This window comes from Belonocnema kinseyi, chromosome 3 (assembly GCF_010883055.1).
Source record: "Belonocnema kinseyi isolate 2016_QV_RU_SX_M_011 chromosome 3, B_treatae_v1, whole genome shotgun sequence".
Classification (NCBI taxonomy): domain Eukaryota; kingdom Metazoa; phylum Arthropoda; class Insecta; order Hymenoptera; family Cynipidae; genus Belonocnema; species Belonocnema kinseyi.
In genome coordinates this window covers 141,093,072-141,113,409 of record NC_046659.1, presented here as the reverse complement: position 1 = coordinate 141,113,409, position 20,338 = coordinate 141,093,072, and the positions used below count along the sequence as shown (strand labels likewise).

General features: G+C 26.7%; 1 protein-coding gene across 1 annotated transcript in view; it reads right to left on the bottom strand.

Annotated features, from left to right (window-relative positions):
* The window catches only part of LOC117170044 (proto-oncogene tyrosine-protein kinase ROS), a 126,035-nt gene that overhangs the window by 69,956 nt on the left and 35,741 nt on the right, over positions 1 to 20,338 (bottom strand). The window contains exon 2 of the mRNA XM_033356562.1: positions 13,824 to 13,883. Within this exon, the coding sequence (XP_033212453.1) occupies positions 13,824 to 13,883 (60 nt within the window). The remainder of the gene's footprint in view (positions 1 to 13,823; positions 13,884 to 20,338) is intronic.

Here is a 20,338-nt window from a genome sequence, read left to right as displayed (position 1 = left end):
CCAGGACAGGAAAGTATGGCAGAAAATAGTTAATAAAAAGAGTGTCAGTAGAGTGAACGACGCCTGAAACAAAGACCTTGGCTATTAATGGACCCAAGTGGGAAAACTTACATAACGGCTTCGTGAGGTTCTTCGCTTGGGGTGATTGCTAGAGAGATTGATCAGCAACCTGGGTCGGAGCAGTGTTGTGGAACGAACGTGTTATTTACATAAATAGCACGAGAATTCTGGATCAATCTGAAAAATCTCTATCCCATCCACACACTACTCCTTTCCCCTGCCGAGTGAGTCACGCCTACCCCGAAAGGGAAATGGCTTAATGGTGTAATAATAATAATAATAATAAGCAACAACCAGGAAAAGGATGTGATTAGAAAAAAGAATTATTTTAATATTCGTGTGCAAATATTAAACGCTTTATTATGTTGAATAATCAACTTTAGGAGAAAATTGAAAAATGTTTTTAAAAATAAAAAACGATTTCCTAAATTTTTCTGCAAAGAGTGTTAAATATTTTAAAGTGAAATTTTCTAGAATTCGAGAGATTCAAAAATAATCGACAGTCAAAAGTGGACACGCGCGTGGCAACTTTTTACAGCCACAAATTTGTGTAAATTTTTTACCGCCGGTTCTGCCATCGTTTTTTTTTTTCTTTTCTGTAAGTCATGATACACTATTCGGCAACATTGCAATATACATTGAAAACTTCAGAAATATTTGAGTCTTGGGAAATTTTTTTTTTTCATCGGCGTTAACAATTGAATTATCATAAATTTAACTGAAACCTTGAAATAAGTTTTTATTTTGAAAAGTTAATTTCAACAGATCATTTAAGAACATTTCAACACCTGAGAAAAGATTTCAAAAATGATCAAAGAAGAATTTGAATGATTTTACAGGCAACTTTTTTTAATTTTGCAGAATTAAGAAACAATCAGGAAGAGAACGAGATTAGAAAAAAAGAATTTTCTTAATATTCGTATGCAAATTTCAAACGATGTTTATTTACTGCAAAGAGTGTTAAAGATTTTAGAGCGAAATTTTCAAGTCCGTAAAATTATCACATTTTTTTAGATATAAAAAGTCAAGTAAAATCAGGAAAAATTAAGTAGAATTCAAGAGATTCAAAAATAATTTAAACTTTAGAAGATTATTAGAAATACAAAATTTTAAAGCTGTCAAAAATAAACTTTAGGAGCTTTAAGCGAATCTCGAAATGTCAAGAGCATGATCAAATTTTTTTCAAATGCTTGCGAAAATTTAGAAGATTATAAGGTAATTTTTTTAAATTTTGAATGACTTTTTAAAATGTTGAGAAAAATTCGAGGCAGTTGAAAATATTTTCAGAAATTTGAGACGAGTCAAATAGATGAGAAATATTCACAAATTTGAAAATATTTCAGAAAATTGATCAAATATTCCTTGATTTCTTACAAATTTCTCAAACATTCCTGAACATCTTGGAATAGGACTCGAATTTTTCCTAATGTTTTGTAATATTCTATAAAATAATACAATTTCTTTAAAATATCGTAACATATTTTCTGACACATTTAGTATATTTAAAAATCTTTTAAAAATTTTCTTAAAAATCTTATAATACTTATGTTTATATAAATTTAAAAACAAACTGACAATACTTATTTTCTTGCTTCAAATTATAAGAATTTAATTCCAACTAGAAATAATGTATTAAAAACTTCTAACATATAAATAGTTATTCGAAATATTCGTGTTATGTTATTATTAATATTATTTTTTATTATTTATGGTAGTGAAAAATTGTTTTAAATTGGTGAATTGCAAGTAGTACTTACATAAAGTAACTTCCATATTCTTATGACTACAAAAATATTGAAAATCCTTTTGTGTTAAAAAAAGGGTCTTATTTGTGTCACATTGCTTGGGGGGGGGGCATTTTAATAACTAATTAACATATTTTCAGAATATTTTTAAATTTATTCTGCCCTGGGGCCAAACATGGTACAAAAAAGCGATGCGAAATTTCGAATAAAAACGGTTGCACTCTGTATAAATTAATTTGAAAAATGAGCAATATTTATAATTTTATAAATTTTCCAAAATATTATTTAAGTATGATACACATTGACTTTTATTAGGAATATTCTTTCAAACAGTTGGTAATTTTTTTAAACTTACATGTTTTTTACTATCTTTGGCCTTAGAAAATCCGAAATAGATTTCACGAATGAAATTATAGAAATATCTCTATTAGTTAGTAAAAGACTGAACTGAACATAAAGCAGATTAAAAATACTTAAGAAAATAGAAATAAGAAAGGTAAAAAATGCACGCAGTTTTTTTGTTGTTGGAAAAACCGGCACATTTTTTAATAAAACTCCTCACCACACCACCCGAGGAAGAAAATTTTTACAACATTTTTATTAAATAATAAATATTTGATCTTTTGGACTCAAATGGAAAAGTTAAATTTTTAAAAATTAATTATGGTTTTTAATTGACGTCAGTTATCGTACTTGACAATTGAGGAATCCCTTTTTCGCAAACAAGAAGTATAATAGTTCTTCCCTTATCGACTTTCTTTATTTTTTACTTATCACACACACACACACACACACACACACACACACACACACACACACACACACACACACACACACACACACACACACACACACACACACACACACACACACACACACACACACACACACACACACACTATTTCGAGTTCGAATTAAATTCTGACAATGAAAAACAAGAAAATTATTATTAATAATAAACCATATTAATACGTATATCACTCACTTTTATACTCATTTTTATAATTTGCTCAATTTTCTAATAACAATTCATGTGTTAAAATTTTCTGAAGGCTTATATTCTTGTTGAAATTAGATTCTGAAAGAATGAATTCAGTGTATCAATGCATCGTAGAATGTACGAGTACTATTATTAGGAGCGTTCATATATTCCGAAACGTTATTTTAAACACATTTACCTTCCCACAATCTAACTGCAGTTACGTAATGTTTTTGTTTTGTATTATATTAAAAAACTGAACAGACGTTTTGTAAATAAAAATGGATTTTCAGGATGAAATTTTATCATTTTTATGAGACAATTAGGAAAGATTTTTAAATATTCAAGATGTGTCAAGAAAAGAAAGCAGAAGATTTAAAAAACATATATATTATTTTACAGGATTCTACAAATTATTAGAAAAATTTCAGCCTTTTTAAAAGATATTTAAGTCTTTTATAATTCCAGAAGAAATAATAAATATTCCATAAATTTTCGGAAATGCTTCCAAGGTTTTAAATATTTGAAGTCTATGCAAAGTCTCTTGAATTCCTGAAAATATTTGTAAATGAATCCAATTTTTTCTTAAAATGTTGAAAAATCATTTAAAGTGTAAAAAATTTACCTCAAAATCTTCAAAAATTTCTTACGAATTTGAAGAAAATTATAAAATATTTGTGAATATTTCATATTTTTTAAATCTTCTGCCGTTTAAAAATCTTCTTTATTCTTGTACATTTTTGCAATATTTGTAGAATTGTATGGTTTAACTTATTTTTTATTTCTTAATGTTATAAAAGTAAAAGATTTTGCTTTAAAATCTTCTACTCTTTCTCGAAATTTAAGGAAATATTTGATGTTTTAAAATCTTTTTTGAATGTTATGCTGAAGCTCATTTTTCAAATTAAAAATTCTTAAGAAATTGTTTTGGGAACCTAAAGAATTTATGTCATTATCCTGAATTTTCAAAAAACTCCTGAAATATCTTATACATTTTTATTGTTTTGTAATGGTGTTAAAAATTGTAAATATCTCTTAAATTTATTAAATTTATTCTAAAATTATTGATTTTGGACCGATATTGCTTTGAACACTTATTAACCCTTTTTTTACTTTACAAAATAATATAAAAAGTTTTTGAATCTTTTTTAATGAGCTCTTAGAACTCATTAGTAAAAAATTGTTTGAAATTTTCCCATGAATCTAAACTACTTATTTTTCCTTCTCTTTACGCCCTAACAAATCAAGTTCACCTAAATTTGAATTAAATCACGGAGAATGGAAATAATTTAATTAAAACCTTCCATATTATTTTTTAACAATTTTGAAATCTTTAAAACTAACAATTATTATTTCAGAATTAATTATTAACTGTTTAAAAAAAATTATTCTCAAAGTCTTTCCTAATTATTAAGACGCTTCTATTGTTCTAATTCTTAAAATAAGTATCTATTTCGGTTGAACATTTTTACATATATTTTTGAAAATTGAATGAAAATATTAATTTCAGAACACCAGCATAATTCCGAAAAATTACTTAATTGAAATAGAGGTACTTTAACAATAAATTCATTTATATTATCCAAATCATATTCAATTATCTATGATATAACCTACAAGTAAATAATGTATTTATTTGTTACTTATGTTAATAAAATTTAAGGTAATAAATTTTAATCTTTAATAAATTTAATGTTCGGAAACAAATATTCAGCTTATATCAATGAGTAATTTTACAAAATAAGAAGCATTAAACTATAATTAGCACTAAAAGCTTTAAATAAATTTTAGTTAATACTTTTTTTTTAATATCAACTTTCATTTCGCAAATTTTTCTTTATTTATAAACTCTTAGACTAATTCCAGAAAATGTGAGTTTTTGTAAAATAAGTTGAGAATTAATTAATCATTTTAAAACATATTGGCTATTACGAAAGTAATAGCCAATATTTAATTACATAATCTGAGAGGAAATAACATATTTATGTTACCAAATGTTAAACAATCTAAATCCAATCTTTATGTAATTTGATATTTTATTTTGTATTATTAAATTTTAATTTATATTATAATATTATTAAACATAATGACTTCACAATATATCTATTCATTCAATAATCTTTTATATTATTTGAGAAGATTAGAATTTAAGATAAAATTTTAAAAATTATTTTTGTAACAATGAATAAACCAATTTAAAATTTATTTAAATTATATTTAATTTTAAATTTGCAAATAATTTAAAAATATGAAATATGAATATAATATTAGTATAAAAAATTATAAGTATGTATAATATAATATTATTAACCTTTATAATTTGCTAATATAGAACTCATGAGAATATTATTATTATTATTATAACTAAAACGTTAACCAAAAAAATTTTTTTATGACTCAATGATGTAAAATTTAGAATAGATATAACTCCAATATTAAATAGTCAATCAATTTGGATTAGATAACGTTAAGATAAAAATTCGATATTATTTAATTTTAATCTAAAAATAATAAGTTTTTCAACATTCAATCTTTAACACAATTAAAACATTAATATAATAAATTTATATAATTTTAGTTTAGCTCATAATAACTTTAAGTTTTGATTAAAAATTTAATTATAATTTATATGATAATATTATTAAACTTGATGATTAATTTGCTTCAATGTCAGCAATTATCATCACACTCTAACTGAATAGTTAAAAATAAGCATTCCGAGGCCAAATGTCGACTTTTCTTTCAGAATGAAATTTACAAACGTGCCTCAAGTCCCATTGAATAACATTGCTACTGTATGCTCACAGCCTGATGGTATTGTTCAAAAAGGGTCTATCCATTCACAAGTGTTTGCCGCCTACTGAGGGAATTTCGAGTAATAGATCCTTTTACAATTTCCAATGAGGCTCAGTCGTCTTCCCCGCCGCACCGCACCCACCCGGTAGACCTCGTCCGCAACGAAGATGAAGCCTCTTCTTACGGTAGCCTCCCGTCTACAATATTACAGCGAAAGCAAATAAATTCGGCAAAGAAATGTGTCTGCGGCATATTTCTGTTACCTTCAGCCTTGGCAGGCAGAGTTTTTCGTGTACAGAAGGCTTTCACCTTTTATTTAGTTTTTGTCTTATCGCGTTCCTTAGCATATCCTGAAAGTTACCTGCAATCACGCCCTTTAGGCCTGTCGGCCAGGGGTTCTTGAGTTCTCACCTTCGAAAAAACGCAGTGGGATTTCGGACTATGACGGCCTGGACGCTCTGCAAAATTCAGTGGAAATTCAGTTTACCGAAAAACTCCAAATAGCTAGTTAGTCACTGAAAGCGAATCGTCCAGTCGGGCGAGGTCGGGTTCGTCCTCGTGCATTTTCGGCTTTGAACGAGGCTTATCTTTGCAGTGTTTAACAGAGCCGATTCACCGACACGCGACGTTTGTCCACTTCTTACTGCCAAGTTTTTCTGTTCCCTTTTCTTACGTCCCAAGCACTGTAGTCTACTTTTTACAGCCTATATTCTATTGCTACTTTTTACAGCCATGAAATTACATCCTCTTTTTATTGTCAGCCGCTCATATATATTTTAAAAAACAATGAAAACTGATTACATGCGTAGCTGATTCAGCAAAGACCCATCCTTAATTAACAAATTCATATTTCATAAACCATTGGTCTTAGAAGGTTCTGTGAAGTCTTATTGGTAAGCTCGATTTATCCTCTTACAATCATTTTAGATATATGCTTATCCTATCTTTTACCGAAAACAAGCAATCCACGCGAACGTGTAAAAATTTTTTTTTTTAATTTTCAATTTTTTCTGAGCTTCAAAAGAAAAAGAGAGAAAAAACTCTGATAATCCGCTTGTCCGCTTGGCTGTCCGAAGTAGTAATTCAAAGTAATCCACTTCTAATCTGGAGTAATTTAGTTTCAATTCAGAGTAGGAAACTTGTTATGAGGAGTAATCTAGAGGTATCCTAGTATTATGGAGTAATCGACTTATAATCAAGAGTAATTCAGTTCTAGTGTAGAGTAATCCAAATCTATTTTATAGTAATCTACTTGTAATCCGAAGTAAACCAGAGAAATATGCATGCAATCTGCACAATTTGCAGCAATTTAGGAAAACAATGTAATGCACATCTAATCCAGATATTTCAAAGGAATCCCTGTAATTAAATTGTAATCCAGAGTAACATTTGGAATAATTAAAGTAACACCAGTAGTGTGGAGTTATCCACTTGTTATCCAGTTCTAATCTGGAGTAATTGGTTTCTAATTCACAGCAAGCTACTAGTTATTCGTTGCTAACCTCAGAAATTCCAGAATCACAGAGTAATCCGCTAGCAGTTCGGAGTAATCCACTTGCGATCCACAGTAATCCAGTTCTAATCTATAGTAATCTAGTTCTAAGTTGCCCTAATTAAATTAAAATCCGAAGTAATCCAAAGTAATACACGCGCAATCCAGACAATTCGGAATAATTGATGTAATCCAAGTCATCCACTTGTAATCTATTTATAATGCAGAAAATTCAAAGTAATTTATGTAATCCCTGCCATTAAATTAAAATCCAGTGTAATTAAAGTAATCCCAGTAGTTCGGAGTAATCAACTTAAAATCAAGAGTAATTCTGTTCTAGTGTAGAGCAATCCAAATCTAATTTTTAGTAATCTAAATGTAATCTGTAGGTAATCCAGAGAAATACACCTGTAAACCGGACAATTCGCAGTAATTTAGGAAAACCAAGAAATCCACTTTTAATTCAGATAATTCCAAGTAATTTAGGTAATCCCTGTGATTAAATTGTAATCCATAGTAACATACGGAGTAATTATAGTAATCCAAGTAGTTCAGAGTAATCCACTTGTAATCCAGTTCTAATCTAGAGTAATATATATCTAATTCGCCCAAATCCATTTATAATGCGGTATAATCTAAAGTTATACACATGTAATCTAGAAAAATCGGGATAATTAATTTAATCCAAGTAATCCGCTTATAATCTACTTTTATTTCTGGTAATTTAAAGTAATTCATGTAATTCAAGTAATTAATTTGTAATCTAGAGCATTTCAGGTAATTAGGAGTAACTTAAATCGGTAATCCAAATAGTTGAAAATTATTTTGTTAAAAATTTCTTCTTTTTTTCGGTGAAAATTAATTATCTTGACTGAAAATAAGCCATTCTATTTTTGTTTAAAAATTGATCTGTTTTAGTTCAAACTTCATGTATTTGGTTGAAGATTGTTATTTTTTTGTTGAAAATTTAACTATTCTATTTTTAGTTAAAACGTATCATTTTCAATTGAAAACTGAACTGCTTTGCTAAAAATTCATTTTTATGCTTAAAGATCCTTGATTTTAATTAAACATTTTTAGGTGGAAATTTAAACTATATTTTTGAAAATTCTTTTCTTTGGGTAAAAATTACTTTTTTCTTAACTGAAAATTTTAATATTGCATTTAAGTTGAAAATTTATTATTCCCAATTGAAAATTAATGAAAATGGAAAATTCATCGTTTTGATTGAAAAGTGAACAATTTTTTTGAAAATTCATGTATTTTGCTAAAACTTTGTATTTTTTGTTAAAAAATTAATCTGCTTTCTTAAAAACTCATTTTTTGTGTTAAAACTTAACTATTTTTGTAAAACATTGAACTATTTCATTAAAAATTTGTTTCTTTATTGCTTGACAATTAATTTTTTTAAATTTACATTTACATATTCAATTTTTTACTGTAAATTTATGTTTTTCAGTTAATAATTCAGCTCTTGGGTTGAAAATGTATATACTTTGTTAAAAATTTGTATTTTTTGACAGAAAATTAATTTTCTTGTAGAAAAATAATTGCAAAAAAATTTTAAGTTAAAAAAGTATCATTTTTATTTAAAAATTAAAGTACTATACTAAAAATTCATTTTTAGTGTTAAAGATTTTCAGTTTCAGTTGAAAATGAGTTTGTTGACAATTTAACTATTTTGTTTGAAATTCGTTTTTTTTTTCGGTCAAAAATAAATTTTTTTGTCGAAAATTTAGCTGTTACATTTAAGGTGAAAATGTATTGTTCTTAGTTAAACATTTATGTATTTTTTTGAAATATCTTCTTTTCTTAATTTAACATTTTTGCTTGGAAATTCATCGCTTTGATTGAAAGGCTCATTGTTTTGTTGAAACTCGATTTTTTTTACTTGCAAATGAATTTTTTTTAGATGGAAATTTAAGTATTACATTTTTTATTGTAAACTTATATTTTTTAGTTCAAAAGTTAACTATTTGGTTACTAATTAATGTATTTGGTTAAAAAATTGTATATATTTCGTAGAAAATTAATCTTCTTGTAGATAAATACTTTCAACAGTCAAGAATGAATGAACAATTATTATAATATATAAACAATTAAAAAAATCAACTGCTTAGTAGAAAGTTAAACTACTTTGTCAAAAATCTATTTTATTATTAAAAAATTTGACCATTTTGTTAAAAAATTCGCTGATTTATGGTTTAAGGTTGATTTACTAGCTGAAAATTTAATCACTCCAGTTGAAGTCTCATCATAGTATTTGAAAATTAGTTGTTTTCTTTTGGTCAAAACTTAATTTTTGTGAATTTAAAATATAAATATTCTTTTTCTGGTTGAAAATTTATTTTTCTTAGTTGAAAATTCAACTAAATAATTTTACTGGATTACATAATTTTATGTGATGCGGAGTAATCCGCTATAATCCGGAGTAGTCCACTTCCGCTGAACCGCATTATTAGGACCCCTCCCCCCCCCACCCACACACGAAGAGAAGATATGTAATTAAAAAAGGTCTGATCGTCGATTAATGCATCCTCTGTAAGTGAAGTTGCATTAAAGTTGTTTACTCACAAATGTCACGCGAGCTTTCCAATTTCGCAGCTTTTGCCCCAACTTCCGCGACAAGCGGAGGATCCGGAGTCACACGTCAATTTGGCGACATCCGCCAAAGGCCGCACTTGTACGCAATCCAATTTAAAGCACGAAGCCCTACACACCGGTCATTCTTTTATTCATTCAGTTTGTTTTTATTTGTCGTTTACTGTCTCCGCGTAACGTTCAAGTTACGTTCCGTAGTATGCAATAGAAAAGGGGGCTCTATTCTAACCGGAAGTACCTTCATTGTATGGTAGGGTCCTGTCTTTCTTTTTAATTCGTCTACGCACTGAGGAAAAAAGATTAATTTACGCCAAAATAATTTTGTTCAGCAGCACAGAAAAATAGGGGGTTTTACTAGAACCGATTGTCGGTTCCAAGGAGGCTGGAACAGAAAGGAACTTCCCTTGCTGAAAAGGAACCTCTCACCTTATAATATATATTAAATGATATTGATCTACAAAAGATTAATTGAAGAAAAGAAAATTTTAGAGTTAAGTCGTCTTGAAAATTCAAAGTTTTCAACTGGGCATGTATTTCTATCATTTAATTTAATCTATTTCTAAAAAAAATAACGTTTGTCAATGTTTATCTGTATGATGAGTCATAGTTATTATTGATTTCAAATTGGCCCGCGCTTTTCGGCACATGCGCATTTGAAAACTTTGGCATTCGTCACTGGTGATCGCATCGGTCAGATGTCAACGAACTAAAAAGGATCCATCCGGGTCGATACATTAAAAACTAAAAAGACACATTTTTTAAAAGAAAGATTAATTTTAAACCCTTAAAATTGAATTTTCAATAAAAAAAAGTTGATTTTTTAACCAGAAAGATAACTTTTCTACTATAAAAGGTAAATTTTTAATCAAAGAGGACGAACTGAAAAAATTAGGATTTTACAACTAAACAAGATAAGTTTTCAATCAAAATTAAACAATTAAATTTGAAGTTAAGAAACAAATTACAAAACAGTTAATTTTTAAACCGGAAAAGAAGAATTTTCAATGAGGAAAGTTTATTTCAATCCTGAAAGCTGAATTTTCAACGAAATAGTTGAATTCTTAACAAAAAATAGAATCGTTAAATTTACAGTTTTAAAAAAAATTAATTTTCAAATTGAACAACAAAATTTCCAATAGAATAGTTCAATTTATAAAAATGGTTTCATTTTCAAACAAAGAGTTTAATTTTTTAACAAAGCAGTTTATTTTTTTTAAACAAAAATATCAAGTTTCAACAAAAATTTTAATTTTTAACCTAATAGTTTAGTTCCTTACCAAATTGTTGAAGCTTCGACATATTTTTAATATAATAGTTAAATTTCTAACCAAAGAAATGAATTTTCTTTTAAAATTATGAATCATAAAAAAAATCAATTTTTCAACAAAAGAATTGAACATTCAACCCAAAAGATGATTTTTTAACCCAGAAGAGTAATTAAATCAATTTTCAACAAAGTACAAGAATTTTCAACCAAATAGTTGAGTTTTTAACTTAAAAAAAAATTTGAAGCAAAAATGGAATAGCTAAATTTTCAGTTGAAAAAATTTATTTTAAAGACTGTAATTTTCAACTAAGAAAGATTTTTCATTCAATAAAGGAAAACCATATCTGCCAAAATGTTGAATTTTTGAACCAGAAAGACGAATTTCCTACAAAAATAATTTGTTTTTTTTTTGCCCAAAAAAAGACGAGTTTTTAACCAAATAGCTGAATTTTCGACTGAAAAATATAAATTTCTAAGCAACAGCGGCATAGTTACATTTTAAGTTTGAAAATAAATTAAATACAACGATAAATAAACCAATAAATATTTACTTTAGATAAATAAAATTTTAACCAAATAGTGGAATGTTTAACCAGAGGAATTAATGTTCTACCCACGCAAATTATTAACAAAATACATGCATTCTTAACTAAATAGCTGAATTTTTAACTGCAAAAGATACATTATCAAGTAAAAGCTGAATAGTTACATTTTTAGTTAAAAATTAATTAAATAAAAGAAATTTGAAAACAATAGTTAAGTCCAAGAAGACACAATTTCTACCAATAGAAACAAATTTTTAAACAAATAGGGGAATTTTGAACTAAACACGACGGATTTTTCAAGAAGAAAGTTGAGTCCTTAGACAAAACAGATTAATTGTCAATCAAAAAGTTGCATCCCGTGTGGAAATAACCCCATTTGGCCCTATTACAAGTCGGGCACTAATCTTCAGGCTCTGGTCGGATTATTCTCATGTTTGAGTTTTCGGCGAGGTTTTATCAAATGAGGTAATATCTAAAAATGCGTAATGATTTTTTGTTCTAAAACACTAAGAATATATTTAACAATAATTTCACACCGTTCTTTGGAGAAAAGATTTATTAATGTTAAATTCATCTCAAATATACTTGATAAATAATTATTAAGTTAATAATTTTGTACGAAAATCAACTTTTTATAAAAACAACGATCAAAATATTCAAAAAGACGTAATCTTATTTCTTTGTATTATTTTTTAGAAAATTAGGAATTTCTAGGAACATTGATAAATACCTTTGTATGAAATTTTAAGAAAACCCATATTGAAAAAAATACATATAGATGTAGGTGATAAGTCTGCCGAAAATCACAAGACTCTAAATTTGTACAGATGCTTATTTTTAAATTGATCTGAAAGGTTTGCCATATGTATATAAGGTTGAATCCTTCATGCAGTTGAAATTGGAAAGAGAAAAAGTTTTTGATTAATCAGTGAAGAGCAGTATCCTAGTAGTAAACTATTAGGCACGGAACAGTCTAGATTTCGCTACCACCTTCATTTGAGTCTTGCGGTTCTGAATTGGTAGCTTTAAAGAAAATCCGCAAGGGCGCGACGTGCCGCCTCTCGCGCAACAAAAATGACGCGTCGAGTGTTTAAGACAGCAGTCCACACGTAACGAAGCATAATTAACTAGAGCAGAGACTACCGTGACCAACATGGTGGTTCCTTCAGAGTGAAGCTCTTCCATTGCTGCGTTCCAGCTGAATTTTTTTTTTTAAATTAATATTCCACAAATTTTAGGGATGTTTTATCATATGACCCCTACTAGTACCCAGTCAGGTCCCGACTAGGGTAAGTCGGGACTCGCGAGTGAAGAGCACTTTCTTCTCAATTGAAAGTAAAAGGAACTTACTATTTTTTCTAGATTAAAACTACTTTATGCTCATTTTAAAATGAAGAGTACTTTCGGCCCACTAGGATGTGAAATTACTTTTTACCCACTAATTATCCAAGAGTACTTTCTGCTCAATTGAAAGTAAAAATAACTCTTTATTCATTCTACGTTTAAATTACTTTATATTCATTTGGGAATAAAAAGTACTTAGTATGCACTGGCCAGTAAAAAGTACCTTTAATCGTTAATGTATAAAGAGTACTTTCTGATTAATTAGAAGTAAAAAGATTTTTCTATGTGCTCTAGGGTTAAATTGTGCTACACTCATCAGATGATAAAAAGTACTTTCTGAGCACTAGAACGTAAAAAGTATTTCTTCCAGCAACAATGGGTCGATACTTTTGTGTGTTTATATGCAAAGGTACTTTCTATCTCTTGATTGGGAAGGGCTTTTTACTTAATAATGAGTAGATAGTACTTTCTACACAATTGAAAGTAAAAAGAATTTTCTATTCGTCCCAAAGTAAAATAAATCACATTATTCTCATCTGTGAATAAAAAGTACTTTTTACTCACTTTGATGTGAAAAGGTACTTTTTAATTGCTTTGATGTAAAACGTACTATTTAATCACTATAAGGAGTCAATAACACCTTCTACTAGAAAGTACTTTCATGTCGTTAGAGAGTTAAAAGGATTTTCTACTTACCATCGCGTGAAAAGCACTTTCCGCTCCAAGTATAAAAGTATTTCCTAGTCACTAGATGGAACATAGTGTATTACATTCACCATACAGTAAAAGTACTTTCTACGTGTGGTAGCGTAAAATTCAATTTCTAGCGATCAGGTGCGAAAAGTACGTTTTACTCTATTGTTTTAGAAAGTACTTTTTACTCACATCGCTTAAAAATCGAGTTTGAGGCCGCACTCCACGAGTATGAAAATAGGACGAAATCGTGGGTATGTTATAAAATATATATATATATATATATTTTTCATTTCCTTACCTGATCTATCTTGCATCGTACGCCACAACCTACTTCAGAACTAATGTCATCTGTTCGGTTCTGAAACAAAACAAATCAAAATGTTTTAGCATTTTAAATATCCTTTTCTCAGAAAGTTGTGCAAGAAAAATCATAATTTTTCCAGAAACTGGCAAAACCCAATTTTCTACTAACGGGTTTTTTAAGGGCCCTACAAATAATATTTAAAAGGTTTAAATAAGAGTTTAGATTTGTTTGTATTCTTAATATTAACTCCATGGGGCTTGCCGAATAAGGTGGTGCAATTTTTTATTAATTTTCATTTTTTTGGTCAAACAAAAAATTAAATTTAGAGGTTCCACAAGCCCTATAAAGTTTGACACGTATTTTCAATAAGAAAAGAAGACGTTTTTGCCATTAAATTGTTTCAACAATTTATTATTATTTATCAGGATATTTTATTAGAATAATGCTAGAAAGATGAAGTTTTTTTATGCAATTTAACAAACCTAATTTTTCAAGCAAATTATTGTTTATAACTATCTTCTCTGATAGTAATGCTAAATAGTTGCAGTTTTTTCTGAAATGAGTAACTTTTTTCAGGTTATACTTAGACTGAGGTAAGAATTAATGCAATTTAGAAAACATAATTGTTTAAGCAAATTATTATTTTTTACAACTAAGTAAAGTAAAGTAAAGAAACATAATTATTTAAGCAATTGATTATTGTTTATGACTATCTTCCCTTAGCGTATAGCTAGACAGTTGTGATTTTTTCTCAAATCCACAGTTTTCCTTTAAATTTTTAGTTATAAACAAATATTAAATGAACATCAACAAAAATCATTTCTTATATAGTATTGTATTCTTTCAACCTCTTTTGTCAATTAAAAAAATGTAATAAAAAGGCTATCTCACAGCAGAGATAAAAAAGGAATAATATTTAAAATTTACTCGAAATTGAGTACCTTTTAAGGATACAAATTTTCACATTTATTTACACATTACATTTCTAATCGCAATCCGCAGCTGAGCCTGCTCCGATTTGTAGCGAGTATCACTTTGAGATTGTCAATTGACTACATCTATTTCCTTAAGGCTGTATCATTTTTTCTGATCAAAATTTTATGTGATAGGTTCAGGAAGATAATAATAAATTGTTAAAAAATTTATATAAATACCTAATTGGCCAATAAATATAATTTTTTTAAACTCATTTATTTGTAACTTCGAAAAAATTTTTGGGTAATATGTTCAAAAATTTAAAAAAATGTAATGTATTTTTGCAAATGTATCCACAGGAACTCGATATTCCAGCCAGTATAGAAATGTTTGAAATTCCTGCGAAAGTGAGAATTTCACGCTTCGTTTGACACCCCTCATGCCAACAATGTTCGCTCTTAAAATTTTATAACGATTTTCCACCGGATCAGGAAGTACACCTGTATCCCGGAAAGTATTTTTTCTTTTTTGAAAAAAAGGGTAATCATAGCACTGCTAGAAAAATGATTGGGTTAAATGGTTTGTAGTTTTGTGTAGCACCTTGGATTTGGCGTAATTTGTTAAGTACTGAGGGTTCCAATTGAACCGGATGAAACAATTTGCTGTCTTTTAAAGTCACCAAGCGATTCAATTTATTTTCTACTTGATCCGTTCTCTCTCTCACGAGGTACACCCGCAATTTTTTTCTGCCTCTCCTGTACAGGAACTCATCGTGGGAGATATCATATCATATTTGACTTTTTTTATTGTACCGTCTTGATTTGGAAGTGGGGTGACATAAATTTGAATCGAAATGAAATAAATGACGAAGATTAAAGAGGATGTTATTTTCAAATTTGAATTGGCAATTATAGAGGAAATTAAATCCTGTGAAAAATTGCAAGACTTTAAAAAAAGGGGTTATGAAAAAAATTGTAGGTAAAACACTTTATATGGATATCCGGTTGTTATGATTGAAAATTTTAGAACAGTTTATATTGTTACCTAATTTAAAATTCCCGGAAAATAAAATTGCCCAATTTAAACAAGTAAAATATTTGAATTTTAATTGTAGATATTACTTATTTATTAAAAATACAATAATAAAATATTTTTTTTTATGCTTATTTAAAAAAAATTTGGTTTGAATATTTAATTATTGTCTGTTTCATGAATAAATAATACTTATTAAAAAATAATGTTTATATCTGTTGAATTCGGGAATTTTACAGTTTCGGGTATTTTATAACTCGGTAATTTACTGTCGCGAATTTTATTATTCGGAAATTTTCCTATTTTGGGACGACTGAAAAATCTTAAAAAATAAATATCCCGAAACATTAAAATTTCCGAAAAAGAAAATTTTCTGAATCGAAAATTCAAGAAATAATAAAACTGCTAAAATATAAAAATCCAGACTGACAATATTCTCGATTAATAAAATTCCCGAAACTCTTATAATATTACCGAATTTTAAAATTCCCGAAAAACAAAATTCCCGAAATTGTCAATTTTATAAATATTAGACACTGTAAAATTCCTGCTTTATAAAATTCCCGAATTTTCACAATTAAAAAATTATTTTTAGAAACCTTATTTTTATTAATTGAAAATACAATAATAGAATATTTTGATCAAAGAATACTTTTTTGCAATGGCTTTTTTTCTTTAGATTATAGTTTGAAACTTTTATCATCTTCTGTTTGATAAATAAATAATATGTATTGAAAGAAAATGGTACACATTGTTCAAATTTAGGAATTTGACACTGTTATTATTATTTCATTTCAATTATTTTATTAATATTTTAAGTAAATGTGAATCGTTTAAAAATGAACAACTTTTCAATTGTAAATTATACTTTTCAAGTTACAAATATTTTAAATTTAATTGCAAAATTAAAACTCGTTAAAAGAAAAAATTGAAAAACTGGCATTCAAAATGACAAATTCAGAAATCTAACATTAAAAATTAAAAATTAAAAATTAATGAAAATAAAAATGAGTCGAAATTACACCATTTAGAAATTAACAAAATTATTCAATTACTGAGCTATTAATTTCAGACAGTTTAATTTTGATCTATTTTGACTTTGAACATCATAATTTTTAACTTTTTAATTTCATATAGTTTATTTTTTTTTAATTCATTCAAAATTTCTATTCATTCCTTAAATTTCCTCATTAAATCTTTTTCAATATCATATGATTCATTTTTTAAATCTTGGACTAAAAATTGGACAATTTAAAGGAATTACATTTGAAAATGAAAAATAAAAACATTCTATAAAACAAGATTGCTATGATTCCAGTTTTTAATATTACACAATCTAATTTTTTCAAATAAATTTTTTTAGTTTTGAAATGTTTAATATTTTGGAACAGTTTCAAATAAAAAATAATTTACTTTTAAATGCGTGGTTCAAAAATCTTATAATTTCAAATGCTGCTTGGATTTGAGATATTATTTTGTTAATTGTTCATTGTTTTGAATTCTTTCTGGAGGCATTTAATTCAAAATTATTTAATTATAAGGCCTGTAAAATGTGAATTGTGCAAATATAAGATTTAGTACGATAACAATTAAAACCAGGAAATTTAGAATATTTAAATGCAAAATGATTAAATTTAAAAAACTGAATAAAATTATAACAAAATTATGTATCATATTAAATTATTTAAATTCAAATTGACAACCGAGGCTTTCAATATGAATTGATGTCACTTTGAAAGATTTAATAGTGACATTTTCCTGATATTAATTGAAATTTTTTTTAAATTACGAAAATTCAAAACAAATATTTTCGAATTACGACTTTTGAAGCAAAAAAAAAATTAGTTTTGGAATTGCGCACTTTCTGTAAAAAAAACTAGATAATCTAAAATTGTATCAAAAGTGAGTTTGTGGTATAAGAAACTTTAAAAAATATCAAATGCACATTGTGGTAAAAGAATTTTTCAACATATCATTTTTTGCATAATTTAAAAAAAATGAAAAATATAGATTACAATTTATTGACCTCTTTTAACGTCGACATAATTTTTTAAACCTTTTAGTTTTGATATGTTCGAAATTATTACCATTCAATCAATAAAAAATTAATCTTTTTTGAGATTCAGGATGACTGAAACATGCCCAAAAACTAAAATTCTCATCACTGTGAAATTTCTAAATAAAAAAAAATATTCGAAAAAAAATCCCAAAATTGTCAAATTGTCGGAACAGAAAAGTTGGTGTTAATGAACAAATTTAAAACATGGAAAAAACATTTATTTTAACGATGTTTTGCAATTTATTTTTGCTCACTATCCTTTTTTAATTTTTGAAAAATGTTTGAATTTCAAGGAATAATGGCTTTTTTTCGAGAAACACGTTTTCTACAAATCTTCTGTTTTTAATTTTTAAAGTAAAATTTAAAATAATCATTTTTCTTAATTCTAAAATCTTAAAGTGGGCAAATTTTTCGAAATCACCCTACTATAGGAATTTAGAAATAAATTGTGCCTACACTTTAAATAATTTTTATTAATATAAAGAAAAATAAATCATATTACTCATCTTTAAAAACTTTAACTCAAGTGATAAATATTCATCACAAAAATTTTTAAGCAAATAGCTCAACTTTCAACTGAGAAAGATAAATTTTTAACCAAAAATAGAATACTTCAATTTTCAGTTAAAAAAATTAACAAACAAGAAATCGAATTTTCAACAGAAGAAGTAAATTTTAGCCTAAAATGGATTAATGTAAAACATAATAGTTAAATTTTCGGTAAAAAATATTTGTCAATCGAATAAAATAATTTTTCAACTAAACAGATGAATTTTCAACCAAGAAGATTAATTTTTTTAAATTATCTGATAAAATCCTAGCCCACAGCCAATTTTATAACAAAAAGATTATTTTTCAAAAAAATACTGGAACTTCCAACAAAAAGTTGAATTTTCAACTCAAGAAAATGAACTTTCAATAAAACCTTGTAAAGTTAAATTTTCATTTAAAAATATCTATTATAAAAAAAGTAGTTTTCAAGAAAATAGTTATATTATGAAAAAAAGGTTTTCAAATAAAATCAGGAATCATTAAGCAAGAAAAAAAAAATTTCGAAGTAGTTTAGTTTCCAACAAAACATGAATTTTTGACGAAAAATATTTTAATTTCAATCAAAAACAGTTTAATTTAACTAAAAATTCTCGCCAATGTGAAATAAATAAAATAAAAAATTCGATCTATAATTTAATTTAAAAAGGTGTAACAAAAATAAATTATTTGCGTAGGGCATTTTTACTCTAGATGCCTTAAATTCTAAAAAACAGTTGTTAAAACTAAAAATTTTAAAAATGATTTTTCTGGGTCTAAAATAATCTAGCCGGCACTTCAAATCATTTTCCTTAAAATAAACAAAAATAATAATTTAACTAATGTGAAGAAAATTGAAGGGTACCATTTAAAAAAATAAAAAATATTGATTCGTAATAGACACTATGAAAGACAGTACCATAATCTTTAAACTTTTAAATATAAATAAGGAAGAGAAACTATAAACAATTAAAAAAATATATTCCCCAAAAAAGTGAGAGGTCAATAAGGTCAATATACGAAGAATTAAAATAAAAAAAAGCGGATGATTGATAAATTATCAAACTTATTGAAATATTACGAAGGTATCCAAAAGATTTGAATAATGAATATATTGGTGTCCTGATAGGACAGGATTTTAACTTTCAAGGTGTCATTTTTTTAATGTGGTTTCTGCCAGTTGGGTCACACGGTGTTGAATAATATACCGGATGATGTTCAGTCTATTGGAACAGACGTCTGATAATTTAAATATTACTAGCATCTACAATCGCGTGTAATTTTACGGTTTTTATTTAAAAATTATTTTTAACTCAATAAAAATGTAAAAAAATACTTTTTAGGTTTATTTTTCATTTTGTTAAATTTTAGATGTTTTAGATCATAATTTCAACAAAAATTCTAATCTTCAACGAGATAGTTGAATTTTTGAAAAAATAATATGAATTTTGAACACAACAGTTGAATTATTAACCAAAATTGTTAACCAAAACGAAAAAAGATGAACTCAAAACGAAAAACGTAATAGTTGATATTTCAATACTAAAACATATTAATTTTAATTTAAAAATAGTTCAATTTATAAAAAATACAATTTGATCAGAATAGTTTAATTGTCAACCAAAAAGTATATTAAGTTTGAGCCGAAGAGTTCTAATTTTATTGAAAAAGGATAAAATTTCTACCAAAATGAGATGAATTTTGAAACCAAAAAGACGAATTTTCACCATAATTGTTGTATTTTCAAACAAAAAAGATTTTTTATCCTAGAAAAAAATAGGTAAATTATAATTTAAAGCGAAATATATTTCTTAACAGAAAAATGCAGACAATCTCTATATTTTATTTTGTGTATATTACAGGATTTTATAAACTGAAAAACAAAGATTGCGAGATTTTCAAGAATTTTGAATTTCTGAGGATGCTTGAAAAAAATTCAAATTTTTTTTTTAAATTTCAGGTATATCAAACAAAA